Here is a 22,500-nt window from a genome sequence, read left to right as displayed (position 1 = left end):
GAATAGCAACCCTCTATCCAGAATAGCAACCCTCTATCCAGAATAGCAACCCTCTATCCAGAATAGCAGCCCTAGCAACCCTCTATCCAGAATAGCATCCCTCTATCCAGAATAGCAGCCCTAGCAACCCTCTATCCAGAATAGCATCCCTCTATCCAGAATAGCATCCTTCTATCCAGAAAAGCAACCCTCCTGTTGGTTGCAATGGAATTTCCCATTGGAAACTACCAAAGTTAGCAAGGCTAACAACTACACTTTCGAGAAACACAACCCTGATCTTTTATGCTGTTGGTTAAACTGCATCTACAGAATATCAATATCCAGAATAAGGTTGGAAGTGCAAGTGGCAATTGAGAATGTAATTGAGCTGCTTATGAATAGTAATTAGTGACACTGCTTGGACCAGGTAGGTAAAATCAGAAATGTTCTAAGCTATGAGATAGGCGTCTGTCATTGGCTCCCATTATAGCCCCGTTGGCGCACGCAGCCAAGTAAAAGATGAATGGGAGCCTATTGGGCTAAATGGCTCAGCAGGGATTTGTGACGATTCTGTTCTCTGGTTTGTAAAGATGTGTGCACATTCTGTACCTTATCATGGAAGTTGTATTAGAAGTGAAGTTAAAGGTTCCTGACATGGCTTTGTTCTCCCAAAGACGTGTTAGTTTTGTCCTGCAACACGCTAGCATTCGGCTAATACCTGCTGGCTGAGGAATCTCTGCGACTATTCACGACCAGAGCTGACGAGAGACGTACTCTGACTGATCCTCCTAGCAGAGACATCTACGGTCACACACCTCAACCCCCACCACCGTCCAACATGTTAATTGAAGGTGCCCAAATTCTTAAGGATGAGCGCAGTCATTTCCTTTACCCCATGTACACATGCCGCTTTTCCACCACCTTAAATGCAATAAATAACAGGTGTCCACAACAATCCTAACATAACTTTAAACACATCGACATCTGAAGTCAGACTTAAAACTACAAAACAAATGGCGTAGTGCCGTAAAGTCGATTGTCACGTGTTATGTCATTGCTATAGTTGAAATAAGGGTCATTTTCACGAATCTAACACTTGACAAGATGCAAACGTGTCGGCAAATGCTTTCACTTACTCATATCTATCGAACGCGACTTCATTGTTTCCAGGGAAAAAATCACACGGGCAGATAGTTCTAAGAGAAGCGTACAGCCCCATTGGCACCCATTCATTATTTACTTGGCTGCGATAACATAGCTGCAGTGCCACTCCTGGCCACACCAGCTAGTGGTCGTTCTTGTACAAGATTCCATTTTCTTTGGTAAAATACTCAGTTAATTCCAGCCTTCCTTAATAATTAGTTGTTAATCACCTGTTGGTGGTAATTGCAGCCAGAGCCCATGTGTGATTAGACGTCCTTCCTCCTCTCTGATTGGGTATTTCACACCTCTGGAGCCACAGCACTAATAGGGAAGCATCAGGCCATGGTGCTCTGCTCTACTCCCCCCCCCCTCTCTCTCTCTCCTCTCTCTCTCTCCATCTCTCTCTCTGCTCTCTCTCTTTCTCTCTCCATCTCTCTCTCTCTCTCTCTCTCTCTCTCTCTCTCTCTCTCTCTCAGTGCGTGCCTGAGTGTGTGTGTGTATAGGCTCTCAGTGGGAGAGAGGGGATGTCAGGTTTCAGCTGAGATGTGGAGGCTCCGCAGTGTAAGGGGTCAAACCAGCTCATTAAGGCTGTCCAGCGTGGCAGACAAGACGAGTTGGCGGGGGGCAGGATGGCTTGTGTGTGTGTGTGTGTGGTGTGTGTGTGTGTGTGTGTGTGTGTGTGTGTGTGTGTGTGTGTGTGTGTGTGTGTGTGTGTGTGTGTGTGTGTGTGTGTGTGTATGTGTGTGTGTGTGTATGGGTTGGAATAGGGGGGGGTCTAGAGACGGATTGCGGGGGGGCAGGATGGATTGTGTGAGTGTGTGTGTGTGTGCGTCCGTGCGTGCGTGTGTGCGTGCGTGTGTGTGCACGGCTTGGCAGGGTGTGGAGATGGGGGGGTTGCGGGGGGGGAGCCTAGGGGCCTCCGGCATGATGAATTATCAAACGCTGCTCTCCAAGAGGGCGCCCCCTTACCTCCCTCATCAGGGATGGGTTGGGATGGGTTGCTCTCGGGCGCGCAGGGCCAGCAGAGGAGAGGAGATATGGGGAGCATATTACTCAGTGTTCACAGCAGGTCCTCAGGAGTCAGACACACAGAGAGGCACAGTCAGACAGACAGACAGACAGACACATGGAGAGGCAGACAGACAGGCAGACAGACAGGCACATGGAGAGGCAGACACACAGAGAGGCAGACAGGCAGACAGACAGACAGACACGTGGAGAGGCAGACACACAGAGAGGCAGACAGACAGGCGGACAGGCAGACAGACAGACAGACAGACACATGGAGAGGCAGACAGACAGAGAGGCAGACCGACAGGCAGACAGGCAGGCAGACAGACAGACAGACGGAGGTCATCCATGCACCCTCTCATATGTGCGGAGCGGCTTGCGGCTCACAGGGTCTGGAGAGAAGTGGTATGGGAAGAATAATTTACTGTGTTTATTGGAAGTCCGCGGAAGACCGTCAGACGTACAGAGAGGCAGATTGACATGGGGAAGACACAGAGAAGCAGGAAGACAGACATGGAGACATGCAGAAAGGCATGACAGACAAGCAGAAAGACAGAGAGACATGCAGAAAGACAGAGACAGACAGACATGCAGAAAGATTGAGACACCGCCCGTAATGGAGGGGTGTGCTTCCGAGGGAGTGGAGTGAGGAGAGATGGGTTGTCTAGTTAAGCTTTTTAGGTTTTTTTAATAAAAAAAAATGATTGCGAAAAAGAAAATTAATTATGGGTCCGCCGTCAGACAGACAGACAGATACAGGCGGATAGACAGACAGACAGGTAGATAGACAGATACACAGGCTGATAGATGGACAGACAGATACAGGCGGATAGACAGACACTCAGATGGATAGACAGACAGACAGACAATCAGGCGGAAACACAGATACACAGGCTGATAGACAGACAGACAGACACACAGGCGGATAGACAGACAGACAGATACACAGGCTGATAGACAGACACACAGGCGGATAGACAGACAGACAGGCTGATAGACAGACAGACAGACACTCAGGCGGATAGACAGACAGACAGGCTGATAGACAGACAGACAGACACACAGGCTGATAGACAGACAGACAGATACAAAGGCTGATAGACAGACAGACAGGCTGATAAACAGACAGGCAGACACACAGGCTGATAGACAGACAGCAGTGCAGGACAGATGTGTCTCAAAGTGCACTTGGGGGCTTTCGCGTAGTCCCTTGGTCATTCTGGTTGGCTGTGTCTGTGTCTTGAGCCTGTGGTGAATCCCAGAGCAGCGTTGGCAGATTGATGTTTGGCATTAAAATAGCATTCTGTTCTGCAAATGTAAGCTCTTCGTCTTTGTGTGTGTCTATGTTGTACAGTATGTGTTTCTGTGTGTATATGTGGATGCTTGCGTGTGTGTTTGTGTGTGTCTTTGAATGTGTAACATGTGTGTGCACCCAATTACATCTGTGTGTGTGGGTCTAATTGGTGCCTGTATGAGTCTGGTGTCTTCTTGCATATCTCTGTGGAAGTGTGTGTGTGTGTGTGTGTGTGTGTGTGTGTGTGCCAGGGCTTAACACTAACACACGCCAGGTAGCCAAATGCGGGTGAAAGTCGGCGTTGGCTAGTAGATACCGAAGGTTCACTAGCCATTTTGGCGGGTCCGTCACTATTCTAAATGATGAGGCACCGCATTTTGTAGTTTTTTTCCCTCGGACCGTCTTTGCTACAAACGCAATGCAATGCGATTTCGCGAGCCTACAATACCCATGAAGCACCTGTGTCACGTGTCACCTGTGTCTTACGCACGACAGGAATCTGATAGAGCTAGTCTTGCGAATATGAGTGGCAGCAGCGAGCTACCGGCACATCAGCGCGCGTTTGGAAATGCCACTGAAAACCTTCACGTGAAAATAAAGTAGCGAAGTTCATCTCAACTGACCTGTTTTGGGATCTGTCATTAGTACAATGCATAGTAGTAGTGGACATTAAAATGACCAGGAGAACACCTCAGTCTTGAGAAAGTCTTGAGACTAATTAGCGCAGTGATAAGACAAGGACACATGCGGCATTAATAATGTTCGGTTTAAATCATTTTCTGATTTGCCTGTATGTCTTCATACCTTAATATTCCTCCATGTTTCTTGTGCCGTTGTTCCCGACTGTCAAACGGGGCTTAAACAACGCGCAGTAGTAGCCTTCCAGACAGTACAAAATCATGTCCCATGTCCCTTCGCATGTGCCCATCTTGCTTTGCGTCCGTTTATATTTTAAACAACTCAATATTAAGCGGAATGAAAGGAAGTCGTAGCTCCTTCTGTAGTTACCGGCCGCATATGTGTGTGCCTTCTAGTAGATAGCCTACTTTTATGAGAAAATATTCCAGAAGAGGTGTTATTCCACATCCATGCCCGAGGACATGCAAAGATTGGCAATGACTTTGCACTATCTACTTTGCGCATCGAAAGTGCCCTTCAGATCAAAGACGGAAATATTTTGCTCTCATGTAGCTTACATTTGTGCCCTTCCACAACACTGTGCTTGGTGTTTCTGCACGGCTATGCCATTCCTCAGATGAGTTAATCTGTTCTTATAGCATGCATGCATGCATGGACCAGTTAACAACAATTCTAGTTATTAGGCCCTATATTATATTATATTATATTATATTATATTATATTATATTATATTATATTATATTATGTTATATTATGTTATATTATCCTACATTACATTATTGCAGCCTATTATATAATTCATTAAAGCTGCTATGATGGTTAAGAAAATTATGGCTAGTGAAAAGGCCCAATGGCTAGTGAGTCACGAAAACCACTAGCCAAAATGGCTGGTAAGCGAAAAAGTTAGTGTAAAGCACTGGTGTGTGCGTGTGTGTGTGTGTGTGTGCGTGTGTGTGTGTGTGTGTATGAACGTGCGTGCGTGCGTGCGTGCGTGCGTGTGTGTGCGTGTGCGTGTGTGTGCGCGCGTATGTGTGTGTGTGTATGAACGTGCGTGCGTGTGTGTGTGTGTGTGTGTGTGTGCGCGCGTGTGTGTGTGTGTGTATGAACGTGTGCGCGCGCGCACGCGTGTGTGTGTGTGTGTGTGTGTGTGTGTGTGTGTGTGTGTGTGTGTGCGCGTGTGTGTGTGTGTGTGTGTGTGTGTGTGTGTGTGTGCACGTATCATGTGTGTCTATATGAACGTGTGTGTGTGTGTGTGTGTGTGTGTGTGTGTGTGTGTGTGTGTGTGTGTGTGTGTGTGTGTGTGTGTGTGTGTGGTGCACCTAGGGGAGGTGATGGAGCCCACAGTCTAATTAAGAATGCAGCCATGCGCCTCTGGCATCCCCACGGCTCATATTTTACACTTCTCCTCTCCTCTATCCCCTTCTCCTCTCCTCTCCTCTACCCCCCTCCTCTCCTCTATCCCCATCTCCTCTCCTCTCCTCTATTCCCCTCCTCTCCTCTACCCCCTCTCCTCTCCTCTATCCCCCTCTCCTCTCCTCTATCCCCCTCTCCTCTCTTCTCCTTTCCTCCTCTCCTCTATCCCCCTCTCTTCTCCTCTCCTATCTTCTCCTCTCCTCTACCCCTCTCCTTTCCTCTCATCTCCTCTACCCCCCTCTACTATCCTCTCCTCTCCTCTTCCCCCCTCTCTTCTCCTCTCCTCTCCTCTCCTCTCTCTTCTCCTCTCCTCTATCCCCCTCTTTATCTCTCCTCTATCCTCCTCTCCCCTGCTTTATCCCCCTCTCTTCTCCTTTATTCCCCCACTCTTCTCCTCTCCTCTCCTCTATCCCCCTCTCCTCTTCTCTCCTCTCCTCTCTCCTCCTCTCCTCTATCCCCTTCTCCTTTCCTCTCTTATCCTCTACACCTCTCCTCTCCTCTCCACACCCCTCCTCTCCATCACTGTCTTTATGTCCCTCTTTCTCTCTGTCTCTCTAAAACTCCTCTTTCCCCTCTTTCCTCTCTCCACCACTGCCTCTCTCTCTCTCTCTCTCTCTCTCTCTCTCTCTCTCTCTCTCTCTCTCTCTCTCTCTCTCTCTCTCTCTCTCTCTCTCTCTCTCTCTCTCTCTCTCTCATCTCCCTCTTTCTCTCCCCACCCTCCCCCAGTCGGTCCATCACCGCCTATCTCTCCCCTTCTCTCTCCCTCTTTCCCTCCATCTACCATTCTCTCTCCTTCTTTCCTTCCCTCTCCCCTGCTGTTTCTCTCTCTGTCTGCTCTTCCCCTCACGTCTGGACGTGTCGTTCTTTTTTCTCTTCTCGTCTTCCATTCCTTCCATCTCATTTTAACTATTGTCTCCTGCTCTCTCCCTCTCTCTCTCTCTCTCTCTTCTTCACTCTCCCCCAAAGCTCATTCATCCTCCTCTTCTCTTCTTCTCGTGCTCTCTCCTCCGCTCCCTCGTTCGTTGTCTGGTCGCCACGCCTGTGCTGCTCCTCCTGACCCAGCTGGCTGGGAAATTCGCACTGCAGATGGGGGGTGAATGAAGGGGGGGGTTGTGGAGACTGAGAGTGGCAGGCGGCTTTGCTCTGCGCCGGGGGGGTAAGGGGGGGGTGGAGGGTGGCACGCGGCTCCGCTATGCGCTGGGGGGGGGGGGGGGGGGGGGATGGGGGGGGGGTAGGTTGTGGAGGGTGGCAGGCGGCTCCGCTCTGCGCTGTGCTGTGCTGTGCTGGAGGGTTTGGGGCTGTGCTGTACTGTCTGGGGGCCGTGTTAAATTGATGGATGCTCTGCAGTGGGCTTGTTCTGCAAGTTCAAACGCCGCGGCGGCGGGCTGTGGCTGAGGAGGAGGAGGATCGACTGGCTCTCTGGGCCGCCTGCCAACATGGCTGACTTATGATCTCTCCTCCTCCACCTCCCCCTCCTCCTTCCCCTCCTCCTCCTCCTCCTCCTCCTCCTCCTCCTCCACCTACACCTCCCCCTTCTCCTCTTCCTCCCCCTCTTTCTCCTCCTCCACCTACTCCTCCTCCACCTACTCCTCCTCCTCCTCCACTGTATCCTCCTCCCTCCTCCATTTACCTCCTCCTACTCCTTCTCTCTTCTCCTCCTCCCGTTTTCTCTGCTTGTCTCTCCTCTCCTCCATTCCTGATTTGTCATTTGTTTCTGCCACAGTAAAATTCAATATTAATTCTAAAATGTCAACACTTGGGACCACTCTGGGACCAAATACACTTTAGAAGATATCAAATCAACTCTGTGAGTGATAAATTAACACTGGATTTAAAAAAAACTGTGTGCCTGTCTTATCATTGTCTACCTCTTGTTCTCCTCTCTTTCCTCATTTCTCTTTCCTCAATTTCTCCTTTCCTTAGACACTCTCCTCTTCTTTATCCTACCCCATTCTCTTCATACTCTTCCTCTGCCTTCTCCTCCTTTCCCTTTCTCGCTTTGTACATATGTCTCCTCTCTTTCCATCTGTCTGTCACTGTCTCTCCATCCCTTCCTGATCCTCTTCTCCCCTCCTCCTTTTCTTTACGATCTCTGGAACAAAGACCACCAGAGTTCTATCCACCATAATCGCCACCCCAATCACCATCATCCCCATCCCATTAGGTTTGGCTTACCACTCTGTATGCCACCCATTAGATTTGGCTTACCACCCTATATGCCACCCATTAGATTTGGCTTACCACTCTGTATGCCACCCATTAGGACATGCTTATCACCAGGCTGCTATAGCTGAGCAGGGGTGCCATATGAGGAGGGGAGGGCTGCCATAGCGATACTGTATATGAGGAGGGAGGGCTGCCATAGCGATACTGTATATGAGGAGGGAGGGCTGCTATAGCGATACTGTATATGAGGAGGGAGGGCTGCTATAGCGATACTGTATATGAGGAGGGCTGCCATAGCGATACTGTATATGAGGAGGGCTGCCATAGCGATACTGTATATGAGGAGGGCTGCTATAGCGATACTGTATATGAGGAGGGCTGCCATAGCTGAGGAGGGGGGCCAGTAAAGGCTTGCAGATTGTGAAATGGCCACCCATGCAGCTGCAGAGAAAACAATTCAATTCAATTCAATTCAATTCTTAAGCATTCAGTTCAGCGACTAGGTCTAGCCTTTCACCAGACTGCCATAGCTGAGGAGGTGCGTTGGAGCTGAATGGTACATTATAACTAAAGTGGCCTTTCTTAGAGCTGCAGTGAATAGTAGGACACACTCAATGACTCAGGAGATCCTCCACATGTTCTCCCAAAGAGGAGGAAGGTGACCAGACAGAGCGTGTCCTCGGTGTCCAGCCAAGCCAATGTTTTTGTTTTGATAGTCGTGTGTAAGGCCATTCATGGCCATTCCCTGTACAGTATGTGTGCTCCTGTATTACACGACGGTTACACAGATAGCAGGAGCGAGGATTGCCAAGGTAAAAAATAAGGGACACCTCATTCGTGCTGGGGGTGTGGAGGTCCTCCCACAGAAAATATTGTATTTCATTCCTAGATGCATTTTAACTAAGTTGTGTCCTGTTTCACTTCAATACATATTTTGTAGAAGAAGGTACCGCACACTCGTGTCCATCGTGCTGCAATTTATTGACAAACAACGTTTCGGCCCGTATGGCCTTTCTCAAGTTTTTGATTTTCACTCCAATACATAACCATACTTTTGTTTCTAAATACGGGAGGTTGTCCATATTTGAAGGGCCGGTTGGCAACCCTAGCGGGAGGTAGTGCACACACACACCTCTCCTACCATTACATGAGTCATCCAACCAGTGGTGGAAAAATTGCACACAGGGCCCCAGGGCAGGACACTTATAGGGCCCCATACACAGTTTGCCAAGCTCACTATAGGGCCCCCACCACCAACACGGGAGGGCCCTGGGCCCAGGGGCAAGTGCCCTGCTCGCCCTCCCTATAGCTCCGCCCCTGCACCCAACCACAACTTCCAACTACTCCTCCTGCCCACAGTTTTCATTGGTTGTCATTGTGTTCTTCTATGCACATAGTGACTGAGAGGGAAAGCTATTGTAGCTGATATGTACAGGGCCATTACAGTTATCTTTTCCTATACAGTACTAAATAGAAGAGTATTGAAAGAGTGGCCACATGTTTTGCCTTTGAGACTGTGACATGACTATGACAAGGAATGCATAGTGTAGTCTGGGGTCTATAGGCAAAGCTGAATCCTGTGGAACTAATGGTTTGCATTGAAAGCGTACATAATAGGCCAGCACAGCCGTGTTGTCACCATGCTGAGCTTCTTTTCATTCAATTCAATTCAATTTATTAGGGACCATGTACAATTAAAACATTAATGTAGCCATTCCATGCATTCCATGCACCGCGAAAGGGGAACATCATTGGAGGACCGCCACTGCGTGGATAAAATAACCTTGAACTAAACTTCACCATGCTCAATGGTATTTGATGTCTTCATGTCGGTGTTGTATGCTATACGTTGTGATGGTGGTGGGAACGAATGGTGGTGAGAACAAATTATCTATCTATCTATCTATCTATCTATCTATCTATCTATCTATCTATCTATCTATCTATCTATCTATCTATCTATCTATCTATCTATCTATCTATCTATCTATCTATCTATCTATCTATGTCTAGCCTTTCACCAGACTGCCATAGCTGAGGAGGTGCGTTGGAGCTGAATGGTACATTATAGTAACTAAAGTGGCCTTTCTTAGAGCTGTAGTGAAAACAATTAGCACACACAGACAGTGCAGCGGGCAGTGCTAATTCAACACATACAGCACACTCAAATTTAACCTCTCTCTCTCTCTCTCTCTCTCTCTCTCTCTCTCTCTCTCTCTCTCTCTCTCTCTCTCTCTCTCTCTCTCTCTCTCTCTCTCTCTCTCTCTCTCTCTCTCTCTCTCTCTCTCTCTCTCTCTCTCTTTCCTCTAGTTGGTCCTACTCTCCAAGTGCTAAATTACAGCATGTGCTAGTAGGACACACTCAACGACTCAAGGAGATCCTCCACATGTTCTCCCAAAGAGGAGGAAGGTGACCAGACAGAGCGTGTCCTCGGTGTCCAGCCAAGCCAATGTTTTTGTTTTGATAGTCGTGTGTAAGGCCATTCATGGCCATTCCCTGTACAGTATGTGTGCTCCTGTATTACACGATGGCTACACAGACAGCAGGAGCGAGGATTGCCAAGGTAAAAAATAAGGGACACCTCATTCGTGCTGGGGGTGTGGAGGTCCTCCCACAGAAAATATTGTATTTCATTCCTAGATGCATTTTAACTAAGTTGTGTCCTGTTTCACTTCAATACATATTTTGTAGAAGAAGGTACCGCACACTCGTGTCCATCGTGCTGCAATTTATTGACAAACAACGTTTCGGCCCGTATGGCCTTTCTCAAGTTTTTGATTTTCACTCCAATACATAACCATACTTTTGTTTCTAAATACGGGAGGTTGTCCATATTTGAAGGGCCGGTTGGCAACCCTAGCGGGAGGTAGTGCACACACACACACCTCTCCTACCATTACATGAGTCATCCAACCAGTGGTGGAAAAATTGCACACAGGGCCCCAGGGCAGGACACTTATAGGGCCCCATACACAGTTTGCCAAGCTCATTATAGGGCCCCCACCACCAACACGGGAGGGCCCTGGGCCCAGGGGCAAGTGCCCTGCTCGCCCTCCCTATAGCTCCGCCCCTGCACCCAACCACAACTTCCAACTACTCCTCCTACCCACAGTTTTCATCGGTTGTCATTGTGTTCTTCTATGCACATAGTGACTGAGAGGGAAAGCTATTGTAGCTGATATATACAGGGCCATTACAGTTATCTTTTCCTATACAGTACTAAATAGAAGAGTATTGAAAGAGTGGCCACATGTTTTGCCTTTGAGACTGTGACATGACTATGACAAGGAATGCATAGTGTAGTCTGGGGTCTATAGGCAAAGCTGAATCCTGTGGAACTAATGGTTTGCATTGAAAGCGTACATAATAGGCCAGCAAAGCCGTGTTGTCACCATGCTGAGCTTCTTTTCATTCGATTCAATTCAATTTCGATTTATTAGGGACCATGTACAATTAAAACATTAATGTAGCCATTCCATGCATTCCATGCACCGCGAAAGGGGAACATCATTGGAGGACCGCCACTGCTTGGATAACATAACCTTGAACTAAACTAAAGAATTCCTGGCACAAACGTTTTTTGTTTCCTTTCGGATGGGACTGAACAGACCTCTGACTTCAAAAGCTGTATACTGGTAGCATTGGGAGCAATATCCATGGCTGAGCGAGGGCAATTCCCTATGGTCAACGTTCACCATGCTCAATGGTATTTGATGTCTTCATGTCAGTCTTGTATGCTATATGTTGTGATGGTGGTGGGAACGAACGGTGGTGAGAACGAATTATCTGTCTATCTGTCTATCTATCTATCTGTCTATCTATCTATCTATCTATCTATCTATCTATCTATCTATCTATCTATCTATCTATCTATCTATCTATCTATCTATCTATGGCACGGCAATAGACAGGCAGACATAATTTTGACCCACTAGGGTAGTCGACATCTACTGGACTTGTCACAGTAAACCATACTGTGTTAATTCAATACCTGGGAGACTCTCTCTCTCTCTCTCTCTCTCTCTCTCTCTCTCTCTCTCTCTCTCTCTCTCTCTCTCTCTCTCTCTCTCTCTCTCTCTCTCTCTCTCTCTCTCTCTCTCTCTCTCTCTCTCCATTCCAATCAGTATTTTCAGTGGGGACATTAACTGTTCATTTGTTAGTGGGTCCTATAAATACGGTATATTAGGAATCTAGACATCTAGACATATTCTAGCATACGCAAAATAAACTACCTATCCTTGGTAAGTACTCTTTGAAACGCATTGAAGCTCATATTCATCAAAATTTTGTCAAATCCGTCACATCAGTCTGTCCTTGTAGAGGGTCACTAGGCAACAATGGCATCAGGGCTGGCCCAATTGTGTCTTACTGAAAAGCATTCATTTGTTCCTGATTGGTTGGAGGGCTATACTCTAGCATACAGAGGTATGGATGATTGAATGAATGAATGAATGAATGAATGAATGAATGAATGAATGAATGAATGAATGAATGAATGAATGAATGAATGAATGAATGAATGAATGAATGTGTACAACAGAATGTCTTTATTTGTCAGTTTCTTCATGTATACTAGAAATGCAAAAGAATCAAAATAGGACCTGTTGACCTGAAAGGCAACCGTTAATGCATATCCTTGGCTTGCTCTGTTCCAATACATCTTGGCCAGTCCTCACAAACATGTGTTTGTCAGGGCAACTGCCCTTCAATCAGGGAAAAATCTGAGACGGTTACAAAGTCTTAAGAAAAAATGCTCACCTGTCAGTATTTTAATGATGGTCTTTTATCAACCTGTCAAAGCAAAGGAGAAGGTCGTCCTCTTATCTGTGGATGCAGATCCGTTTTAGTCACGATGACAGAAAGCTTTTAAAGTGCTGCAGATAGAACTGGAGTAATATTCACATTCTTCCACTGCTAATCTGGGGTAATGGGTATTATTCAAATGCTCCCATCGCCCACTTGCTTCATAAGAAAAGACAAAGAAACACACCATTAGGGAAGCATGGAGGTTAATCCGGTTAAATTAATGTTAATTGGACTATTTTTCTTCTTCAATGCAGTGTGATTTCCTTTTTCTTTTTTTGCCGCCCCTTGCTCTTAGTAGTAATTTTCGTGTGGACTGTCGCTATGCAACAAATCAGTGTGGAGCCTAATTACGGTACAGTTAGAGTGGCGTGTCCAACTCCCATGACAGGCTGATGAGGTACGCTAGGCCTACTTGTAAGGCCGGCTCCACACTACAGCGTGGCGGAACGGCAGCGAGACGACTGAGGTCTTTCTGTTAAGTTTTGGCCGGTGTGTTCTACTCGGCCTTTCACACCGTCAGTGTCGGCGTGCGCGGCTAGTCCAGTTCAAAAGCCAGTGTGCTACTTTTCCATTCTTTTGAATGGGACACTGCTGGTCGCTGCCGTCCAAAATCTGCTCGAGTTCTACTTTCCAAATGCAGTGCGGAGCAGAGTCGGCTCCCGCGCCGCTGACGGCCGATTACCGCCGGTTGGTGTGGAAGGAAGGTAAAAATCTCTTCCGTCCCATGACGCTACACCGATTGTGTGAATGAGGCCCAACCCTGCAAACACAATGGCGGTGGCAAGATTAACCCATTGATGCCTATAAAGCACCTGCAAAAATGCCTGCTGAATGCCTAAGCCCTTGTTGGGAAAGTTGCCCTCAGCCTATAAATACCTAAATACCTCAGCCTCTGATGCACATAAAAACATGAAATAAGTTGCATTTTAACCCTCATCTTGCATTAGAATGTGTTCATTCAGCTGTAACATACCCACATTTTTATTTTAAAAGCTGAAATCTCAAGAGCCTGAATGCAGCGTATACGTGTCTCCAGGCAGCAAAGGTTAAACAACATATACGAGTCATCAGGCTAAAATGGGTTAAGCGACCAGAAGTCACAGAGTATGCCTGTTAAAAGTAGAATGCAAGCATTCTGGCATTCCAATTGGCTGTGGTGGCCATTTGCGAACCGCATCATAGCTCGTTTGTATAATATTCGCTGAAGTCCAACCACAAACTGTCGTTCAATTTGCTCAAATGTTGCCAGCGACTCAATACAAAGTCAATTACCTCTGTCTCTGGAGTCGTTCAAGTCTCGCATTTAGACTGAAGTGGTCACAGGAAAGATGGGCCAACTTCCACTGTACCCCATTCGTGTAGATGGGAAGTGAGCCTATTCAAGCTTAACTTCATTATCATAGCAACATCTCTATAATATTACAGATTAAGATGTGGTCATTACCATTTTGGTGATAAGAAGGTAATCGAGGCTCTGCAAGCCAGAGTTACAGTAAGTCTCCATTGAAAAATCTGTAGACTCCTCTCACATGGAGGTAAGTGCTGATTGGTGTATGACATTGGGACCAAGTCACTAATTTGCAAGTGACTAGCAACATCTCTGGCGTATAGCATCTCTGGCGTATAGCATCTCTGGTGTATAGCATTTCTGGCGTATAGCATCTCTGGCGTATAGCATCTCAGGTGTATAGCAATTCTGGTGTATAGCATCTCTGTCGTATACAAGTGAGTGGCAACAACTCTGGTGTATAGCATCTCTGGTGTATGCAAGTGACTAGCAACATCTCTGGCGTATACCGTAGCATCTCTGGTGTATAGCAGCTCTGGTGTATAGCATCTCTGGTGTATAGCATCTCTGGTGTATAGCATCTCCGGTATATAGCATCTCTGGTATATAGCATCTCTGATGTATAGCATCTCTGGTGTATAGCATCTCTGGCGTATAGCATTTATGGCGTATAGCATCGCTGGCGTATAGCATCTCTGGCGTATAGCATCTCTGGCGTATAGCATCTCTGGCGTATAGCATCTCTGGCGTATAGCATCTCTGGCTTATAGTATCTCTGGCATATAGCATCTCTGGCGTATAGTATCTCTGGTGTATAGCATACAAGAGTTTTTGTTTGTTCGTCTTCCATAGTTAGTTGACTTTCAACCACACGCTGCCCTCCTAATGAGAAGGTTATGGTCATTAAAGTTATGGTTATTAAAGTTATTGTTATTGAGGTTATGGTTATTAAGGTTATGGTTATTCATGGGTTATGGTTATTAAGGTTATGGTTATTCATGGGTTATGGTTATTAAGGTTACGGTTATTCATGGGTTATGGTTATTAAGGTTATGGTTATTTTTTTTATACAGTGCTCCTACAACACATGGCAGACTGTGTTGCCTGTTCCCTCCTAGTAGTTCAAGCACAGCATATTGTGGAAGGCACAAATGTTCCTGGAGAGAGACAGAGAGAAAGAGAGGAAGAGAGAGATAGATAGAAAGAGATAGAGAGAGAGATAGAAAGAGATAGAAAGAGAGAGAGAGAGAGAGAGAGAGAGAGAGAGAGAGAGAGAGAGAGAGATGGAGAGAGAGAGATGGAGAGGGATCGAAAAAAGAGGTAGCCAGAGAGAGAGAGAGATGGTAAATAGATGCCACTCCGCCATGCAGAGTTGAGAGCAGCCCAAGAGGAGGGCTTATGGCTTATACCGAATGTGTGCTTTGGGACTGCGCTCACTGCATGTGTGTGTGTGTGTATGTGTACTTTGGGACTGCGCTCACTGCATGTGTGTGTGTGTGTGTGTGCTTTGGGACTGCGCTCACTGCATGTGTGTGTGTGTGTGTGTGTGTGTGTGTGTGTGTGTGTGTGTGTGTGTGTGTGTGTGTGTGTGTGTGTGTGTGTGCTTTGTAATTGCGCTCGCTCTGTGTGTGTGTGTGTGTGTGTGTGTGTGTGTGTGTGTGTGTGTGTGTGTGTGTGTGTGTGTGTGTGTGTGTGTGTGTGTTTTGGAACTGCGCTCGCTGTGTGTGTGTGTGTGTGTGTGTGTGTGTGTGTGTGTGTGTGTGTGTGTGTGTGTGTGCGTGTGCGTGTGCGTGTGTGTGTGTGTGTGCGTGTGTGTGTTTTGGGACTGCGCTCGCTGTGTGTGTGTGTGTGTGTGTGTGTGTGTGTGTGTGTGTGTGTGTGTGTGTGTGTGTGTGTGTGTGTGTGTGTGTGTTTTGGGACTGCGCTCGCTGCGATGGCTCTGGCTCCAGCTCCGGCAGATCTGAAAGTGCTGAGTGGGAGCGATCACCTGGTGAGAGAACATATGGGCCCGCATGGCGGAGGACGTAATCTATCCACAAATTTCTCTCCAAAGCTACATTAATCCACCTCGTGACTACACCAAGGGGGCCAGGAAAAAAAACAAAAAAAACGCTCTGATGTCACACTGAGAAGAACACTGTGGACCACGGAGAGGGAATGTATTGCTGTATTTTATGCTGTATGGCTTCATCTGTGGTTTGTGATGCCAGCACACGTCCTTGATCTGGATCAATTGGACACAAAAAAAGGCGGTTGTTTGGTTGTTTTTGTGCCCAATCCCCCAGCTGTACCGTGTCTGTGTACCGTACGTGGTGCATATTGTATGCGTGCTACTATCTCCTATAGATCTAATTTGTGATTCGTTTGTGTTTTGTAATGCCAGCACTGCTCCTTTATGATCTGGATCCATTGGACACTAAAAAAGGAGTTTGTGGTTGGTTCCCCATTCCCCCAGCTGTGCTGTGTGCTGTGTACTGTATGCATATGTGTGTGCTGCTACGTATAGATCTCTCCTTAGGCTGCATGTGGAGCCGTTGCTGCATGCTACACTGTTTGGCCATTTGCTCTCAGTTGGTGACTGCTAAATAATTCAACAGCGGAGGCCGCGTAAAGACACCACAGACCACTTACCCATGCTCCCCAGCTCACAGAACGCCAAGCAGGACGCCGCATTCCACACTATTTGGGTTGTCATGGAGAAAATGTATGAATGCCCCACCCCGGACCCAAAAGTTGGTAGTGCAAACCAAAAAGTTGTCAGATTATTCTGGCCCTTGGACGCTTTTTGTTTGTTTTCAGTATACTGTATACATGTACTGTATACCACTGATTCTTGAGAAAGTGGCTAAAACAGGTTGTAATCTTGAAAGAAAAAAACGAAGTGAATGACTAAATAATATGGTATATCCTCGTAGACAAAGGTCTTGGCTTTTCAGAAATGCACAAGGCCAATCTCCCCATTTTGAATTTTTGTCAGAAATCAGGTTTTTCTCCGCTCATACCTTGTTTTTTGTCAACACCGTCAGACACAATTAAAAGCAATAAAAAGTGTATTGATTTGGTTGCATATGTATCTGGAGTTTTTAAGTGTTTGTGTGTGTTTTTTGCTTCACACATACGCCTTTAAATGTTGAAAATTCACTTTCACTCTATTTTAATACTGCTTCATGTGTTCTAATTTAAAAATATGTGCTATCAGACAATGCTTACTTAATGCCTAAATAGATCAAACATTTTTTTGTAATTTCACAAATATTCGTGTAGGCTTAAATTTGCTATTACTTTGATAATTCAACAACTCCAAAGGAAAATTTCGTAAGCACATTAATTTAAAATGTCCAAAACTCCTTCTTACGGTGGTGACTTAAGAACTGACGGTGGTGACAGTAATCTGAAGATGGTGAAAGTGACCAAATTATTACCTACATTTAGCAAAATAAATAGCCCTCTCAAGTCAATGACATCTAGCATAAACACTTTATTTTTGTGTGTGCACAGTATGTTTGTGCATGTGTTTTTTCTTCATTTGTTAGATACTCTAGGAAGTAGGCCTAGATTATTGAAAATGTGGCATAAACATGTTTTAAGTTGTTCAAATCCAAAATATAGAGGTGTATTATCATAGATGAAGATCTTGGCTGTGCAGTGAATGTATTGGCCAAGCTCCCCATGTTTTACATTTTTCATAAAATGGGCTTTCTTGGCTTTGTCACCAGCGTCAGACAGAATTAGAAGTAAAAAAAATATGTTTACTGAATTTAAGTGAATTACTTTTACAATTCAACATAATTGTAGATACTTATTGGAAGCATATTCTTAAAACTTGTCAAAGACATGTAAAACACATGCTTTTTTGTGAACTACATCAGATGTCACCACCGTCAGATTTTGTGACAAAAAACCCTCCAAATGCACCTCAGTGGAGGCTGGAGTATAAGTTTGGGTCACAATTATTACTAACATGTCTGGTAATGTTTCATTAACCAGCACAATTTAGTAAAATATGGAACAAGATGATGAGCAGAATGAAATCTGACGGTGGTGACATCTGACGGTGTGAGACAAAAAAACACTCTTTTACATATTATGCATTTTTTGCTCACATTAGCCACTTCGTTTTCGCTCTGTTTCTTAGGGGCTTCATGCCGCTTCTGAAAAAGTATATATAATTAACATTAATGTAACATAATACTATTAAAACCCCCGACGGTGTTGACAGTTTATGGTTGGGACAGTACCAGTGTCCAAACAAATCAACAAATTGAGGAGAAATTAGTAAACTTACAGGAGCTTCAGTGATAGTGAAATATTCAGTAGAGCTAAAGGTTTGAAAAGGGGTCCTAAGTAATGACAATGACCTTGTGCATACCTGATTTTATTGTCTTTTTAAAAAAAATCTGACGGTGGTGACTAATATGCTGGACACACTTTGAGCAATCAGAAAATAGTAGTAAATATTGCTTTACACGCACTATGTGCATATCTGCAGAACCACTTCAATATGGACTTTCACATCATGGTGATATTATTCAATAATATCAGTGATTTTTACATTTTAAGTCAATTGAAATGATGATGTCTGTCCTTGGGACAGCTGTTTTTACAGGGTGTGGGAAGGTTTATAGCCATGAAAAGTAATAAAATTACACTCACATATTTCAAACGACTGTACATTTGTGTAACAGACCCCTGGGTCTTTACCTGGATTCATTTTGTTCATGAAAATGTAGTTTATTTTCAACAGAATTGGCAGTTTATTGCAGAGACATGTTTTAGCCGCTTTCTCAAGAATCAGTGATACATGTCACAAACAATGCTGCTATCTGCACCACAAATTTGCTTTATTCATGGTGAATTAATGGCATAGAAACCGAAGCTTTTCTGCCGTCTGGCTAAGCCGGAGCACCATGCTGTAAATAGTGCACAGTTAAAAAAAAAAGGACTTGAGAGTCGATTTACTATCTTCTAGAGTGTATTTGGTCCCAGAGTACTTCTAAGTGTTGAATTAACACCGCATTTCGTTATTGTGTAGGGACATCTGTCTGGAGTGACAGATATGTTTATCATTCCTTTAAGTGGCCACATCGGCCACATCCCATGAGAATGATCTTGAGGATGAATTTACGACCAATCCACACGGACATCATCAGTATTCATTTGAGGACATTACAAAAACAGACGGCCTCCTAAAGAACGCCATTAAAAAGTCTACAAAAACCAATGTTATTTTTCCTTTAAGCTGCAAATGACGGGAATAATTCAGTGTTTGTCATCAGTGTGGTCATCTGTGTGTTTACCTCAACCCAGTGGAAATGTTTGTCATGTCATGTAGGTCTTGTGCTGGTCCATTTCATCTCTATCCAAGATACTATATTCATCTGAACACAGACTCCAACTGTCATGCATTCAACATCTTAGCATCATTTTAGAGGCATTAGAAGCAAGCAGGGGAAGAGCACACCTATTGTACAGTAGATACAACCAGTCTCCCTTTACTGCAGGTCTTACAGTTACAGGCATTAAGGCAGGCAGACAGGCATTAAGGCAGGCAGACAGACAAGCAGGCAGGCAGGGAGGCAGACAGACAGACAGGCATTAAGGCAGGCAGACAGACAAGCAGGCAGGCAGGGAGGCAGGCAGACAGGCAGGCAGGCAGACAGGCATTAAGGCAGGCAGACAGGCATTAAGGCAGGCAGACAGACAAGCAGGCAGGCAGACAGGGAGGCAGGCAGGCAGACAGACAAGCAGGCAGGCAGGGAGGCAGGCAGACAGACAGACAAGCAGGAAGGCAGGCAGGCAGACAGGCATTAAGGCAGGCAGACAGACAAGCAGGCAGGCAGGGAGGCAGGCAGACAGACAGACAGACAGGCAGGCAGGGAGGGAGACAGACAGAGAAGCAGGCAGGCAGGCAGGCAGACAGGCAGGCAGGCAGACAGGCATTAAGGCAGGCAGACAGACAAGCAGGCAGGCAGGGAGGCAGGCAGACAGACAGACAGACAGACAAGCAGGCAGGCAGACAGACAGACAAGCAGGAAGGCAGGCAGGCAGGCAGGTAGGCATTAAGGCAGGCAGACAAGCAGGCAGGCAGGCAGACAAGCAGGAAGGCAGACAGGCAGACAAGCAGGCAGGCAGGCAGACAGACAAGCAGGAAGACATACAGGCAGGCAGGGAGGGAGACAGGCAGGCAGGGGGATAGACAGACAAGCAGGAAGGCAGGCAGACAAGCAGGTAGGCATTAAGGCAGGCAGGCAGGCAGGCAGGCAGGCAGACAAGCAGGAAGGCAGACAGGCAGACAAGCAGGCAGGCAGGGAGGGAGACAGGCATGCAGGGAGGTAGACAGACAAGGAGGAAGGCAGACAGGCAGGCAGGGAGGGAGGGAGACAGACAGACCGACAAGTAGGCAGGCGGGCAGGCAGAGAGGCAGGCAGGCAGGCCATTCTTCTACAAAGGCTTTATGGAAAAACCACCGTAGTGATCCGTCTCTCATCTCCTGCTGTAGCCTCAGAGCGGTTCTCATGAGCATGTGTGCACTCACTGTCTCCCTTAAAGGAAAAAAACGCCACAACAATCTCTCTTCTCCTCTCTCCCATAAAGGAAAAACACCATTACAATCTCTCTTCTCCTCCTCTCACCATTACAATCTCTCTCTCTCTCTCTCTCTCTCTCTCTCTCTCTCTCTCTCTCTCTCTCTCTCTCTCTCTCTCTCTCTCTCTCTCTCTCTCTCTCTCTCTCTCTCTCTCTCTCTCTCTTCACTCTCTTCCCCCCCCCCACAGTTGGTGAAGGAGGTTCAGATCAGGTTTAACAATTTCTTCTGGTCAGGACAACACTGAATCCCAGCGCCTGTACTGTACCTTCCGGTGGTGGAAGGTGGGCAGGGGCTGGTTGATGTGAGGTGTCGGAGTTGGTGGATTGACCACTGAGAATGTGACTTGTGGCCTGACATTGTAACACGATTGACAATGAGTTAATAAAGTAAAGGACCGGTAAAATCTCTCCCCCTCTCTCTCTCTCTCTCTCTCTCTCTCTCTCTCTGTGCAGGGCATATAAAACCATAGACGAGGATGACCTGAAGTTTCCTTTAATATATGGCGAAGGAAAAAAGGTAAGAAATGCTGTGCCGCTGACAGACTTATCCCCATGGCCCAGCATGGCTCATATGTACATGATTTATAATAAATATATACTGCATGCACACTAGTGGTGTCAACAATAATCAATTCAGCAAGGCATTGCAATGTGGGGAAGGGCAATTCAATAATTGATTCAGCAAATGCCATAATCGATGCGGCACATTGTTTCAAGTTTCAGTTACGTCCATGGGCATTTCCGGTGCAAATGAATTGTATATTAAATTATAGCACTTCAAATAAATAAATTAAATAGAAGACACTAAAGGGTTTAAAGCGCTCAGGAGACTTTGCAGGGTAATATTATTCAGGTGCTCATCTGTACCGGGTGAAGTGTAGGTCCAAAAAAGGAAGGAAAAAAGCAGAGGCAGTTTAAAAGCACATGGGCCTACGCATTGCGGCCATATTGGCCTTCATCAGGGCATGAATGAAGGCCAATATGGCCGCAACGCGTAGGCCCATGTGCTTTTAAAGTGAATTTGCCATGTTAAATTAAAGGCTTTTTTATATTTTTCTCAAATCTCAGAGTGCCTCTGTTTTTTCATTCCTTTTTTTAAATAAATTAAATAATTCCAATAAATTGTTCTTCAGTATCTGACTGCTTGTATTGCCACATGACCGATGAAGAAATGTAATGCAGCATTGCAATGCATGGTAGAATCGGACTGAATGAATCGAATCGTTACCTCCCGAATCGTAAGCAAATCGAATCGTAAGGGTAGTGCCAAAGCACACCACTAATACACACACATGCATGTTACATAAGTCACACTCATGCAAAAGAAAACTGGATACCATGACTGATTTCATACTGATTGTATTCAGTAAGCTCATAAACATGATCACAGCATGCCTGCTGAGAACAAGGGCAACTCCTGGAAACTCGAGAAAAGACTAAAACAGCCCCAAGAGCGGTGTATGTACCTCCACAGACAAGCTCTTAAACAGTCAGGGCTGGATTAAGATGGCCCGGGGCCCCTAGGCTACAGGTTACACATTTTGCAGGCAAAATTACACAGCTAGTGTCATATTAGGAATTCAGAATTCGTCTGCCAACTGTGGAGATTTAAAACAATGATGATGCATGACAGATACATTTTTCAATATCACGTCTCGTCACAATTCTGCTTTAAAAAAAAATAATTAACTTTTGAGGCATGAAGGTGTCAGCCGTATCTGGCCTGTGCGTTAATCCGGCCCTGTAAGTAGTACCTCCAGGAGTGCTGTGTAGTGCTTCTCTCCTCTCCTGTAATAAAATCTGGGTGTCGTGGTGGAGGAAGATGCCTGCTTCATCACGGGGTGAATGATGGGACAGGCTGGGCTGGGCTTGGTGCCAGACTAGCAGGCGGAGACACTTCAAAGCCTCAGCGGATAAAAATAAATAAATTTTATAAAGAAGCCAGAGAGCTGCTTCGGGTCTGATAGCGAACAATTAATCCCAAGAAGACATCTTTTGCTTGTCAGCACCAGGAACGCCCGTACTTTGAAAGGACTCCTCTATCTATCTATCTATCTATCTATCTATCTATCTATCTATCTATCTATCTATCTATCTATCTATCTATCTATCTATCTATCTATCTATCTATCTATCTATCTGTCTGTCTGTCTGTCTGTCTGTCTATCTATCTATC

The 22,500-nt window shown here is 45.8% G+C and overlaps 1 protein-coding gene across 1 annotated transcript in view; it reads left to right on the top strand.

Moving 5' to 3' along the window:
* ppm1h (protein phosphatase, Mg2+/Mn2+ dependent, 1H) overlaps positions 1–22,500 on the top strand; it is a 75,776-nt gene that overhangs the window by 37,042 nt on the left and 16,234 nt on the right. Inside the window, exon 7 of the mRNA XM_063196688.1 lies at positions 20,778–20,841. Coding sequence (XP_063052758.1) covers positions 20,778–20,841 — 64 coding nt within the window. The remainder of the gene's footprint in view (positions 1–20,777; positions 20,842–22,500) is intronic.

This window comes from Engraulis encrasicolus, chromosome 4 (genome assembly GCF_034702125.1).
Source record: "Engraulis encrasicolus isolate BLACKSEA-1 chromosome 4, IST_EnEncr_1.0, whole genome shotgun sequence".
In the NCBI taxonomy this organism is placed as follows: domain Eukaryota; kingdom Metazoa; phylum Chordata; class Actinopteri; order Clupeiformes; family Engraulidae; genus Engraulis; species Engraulis encrasicolus.
Note: the sequence above shows the minus strand (reverse complement) of the source record. Positions and strands in the feature narration are given on the sequence as shown.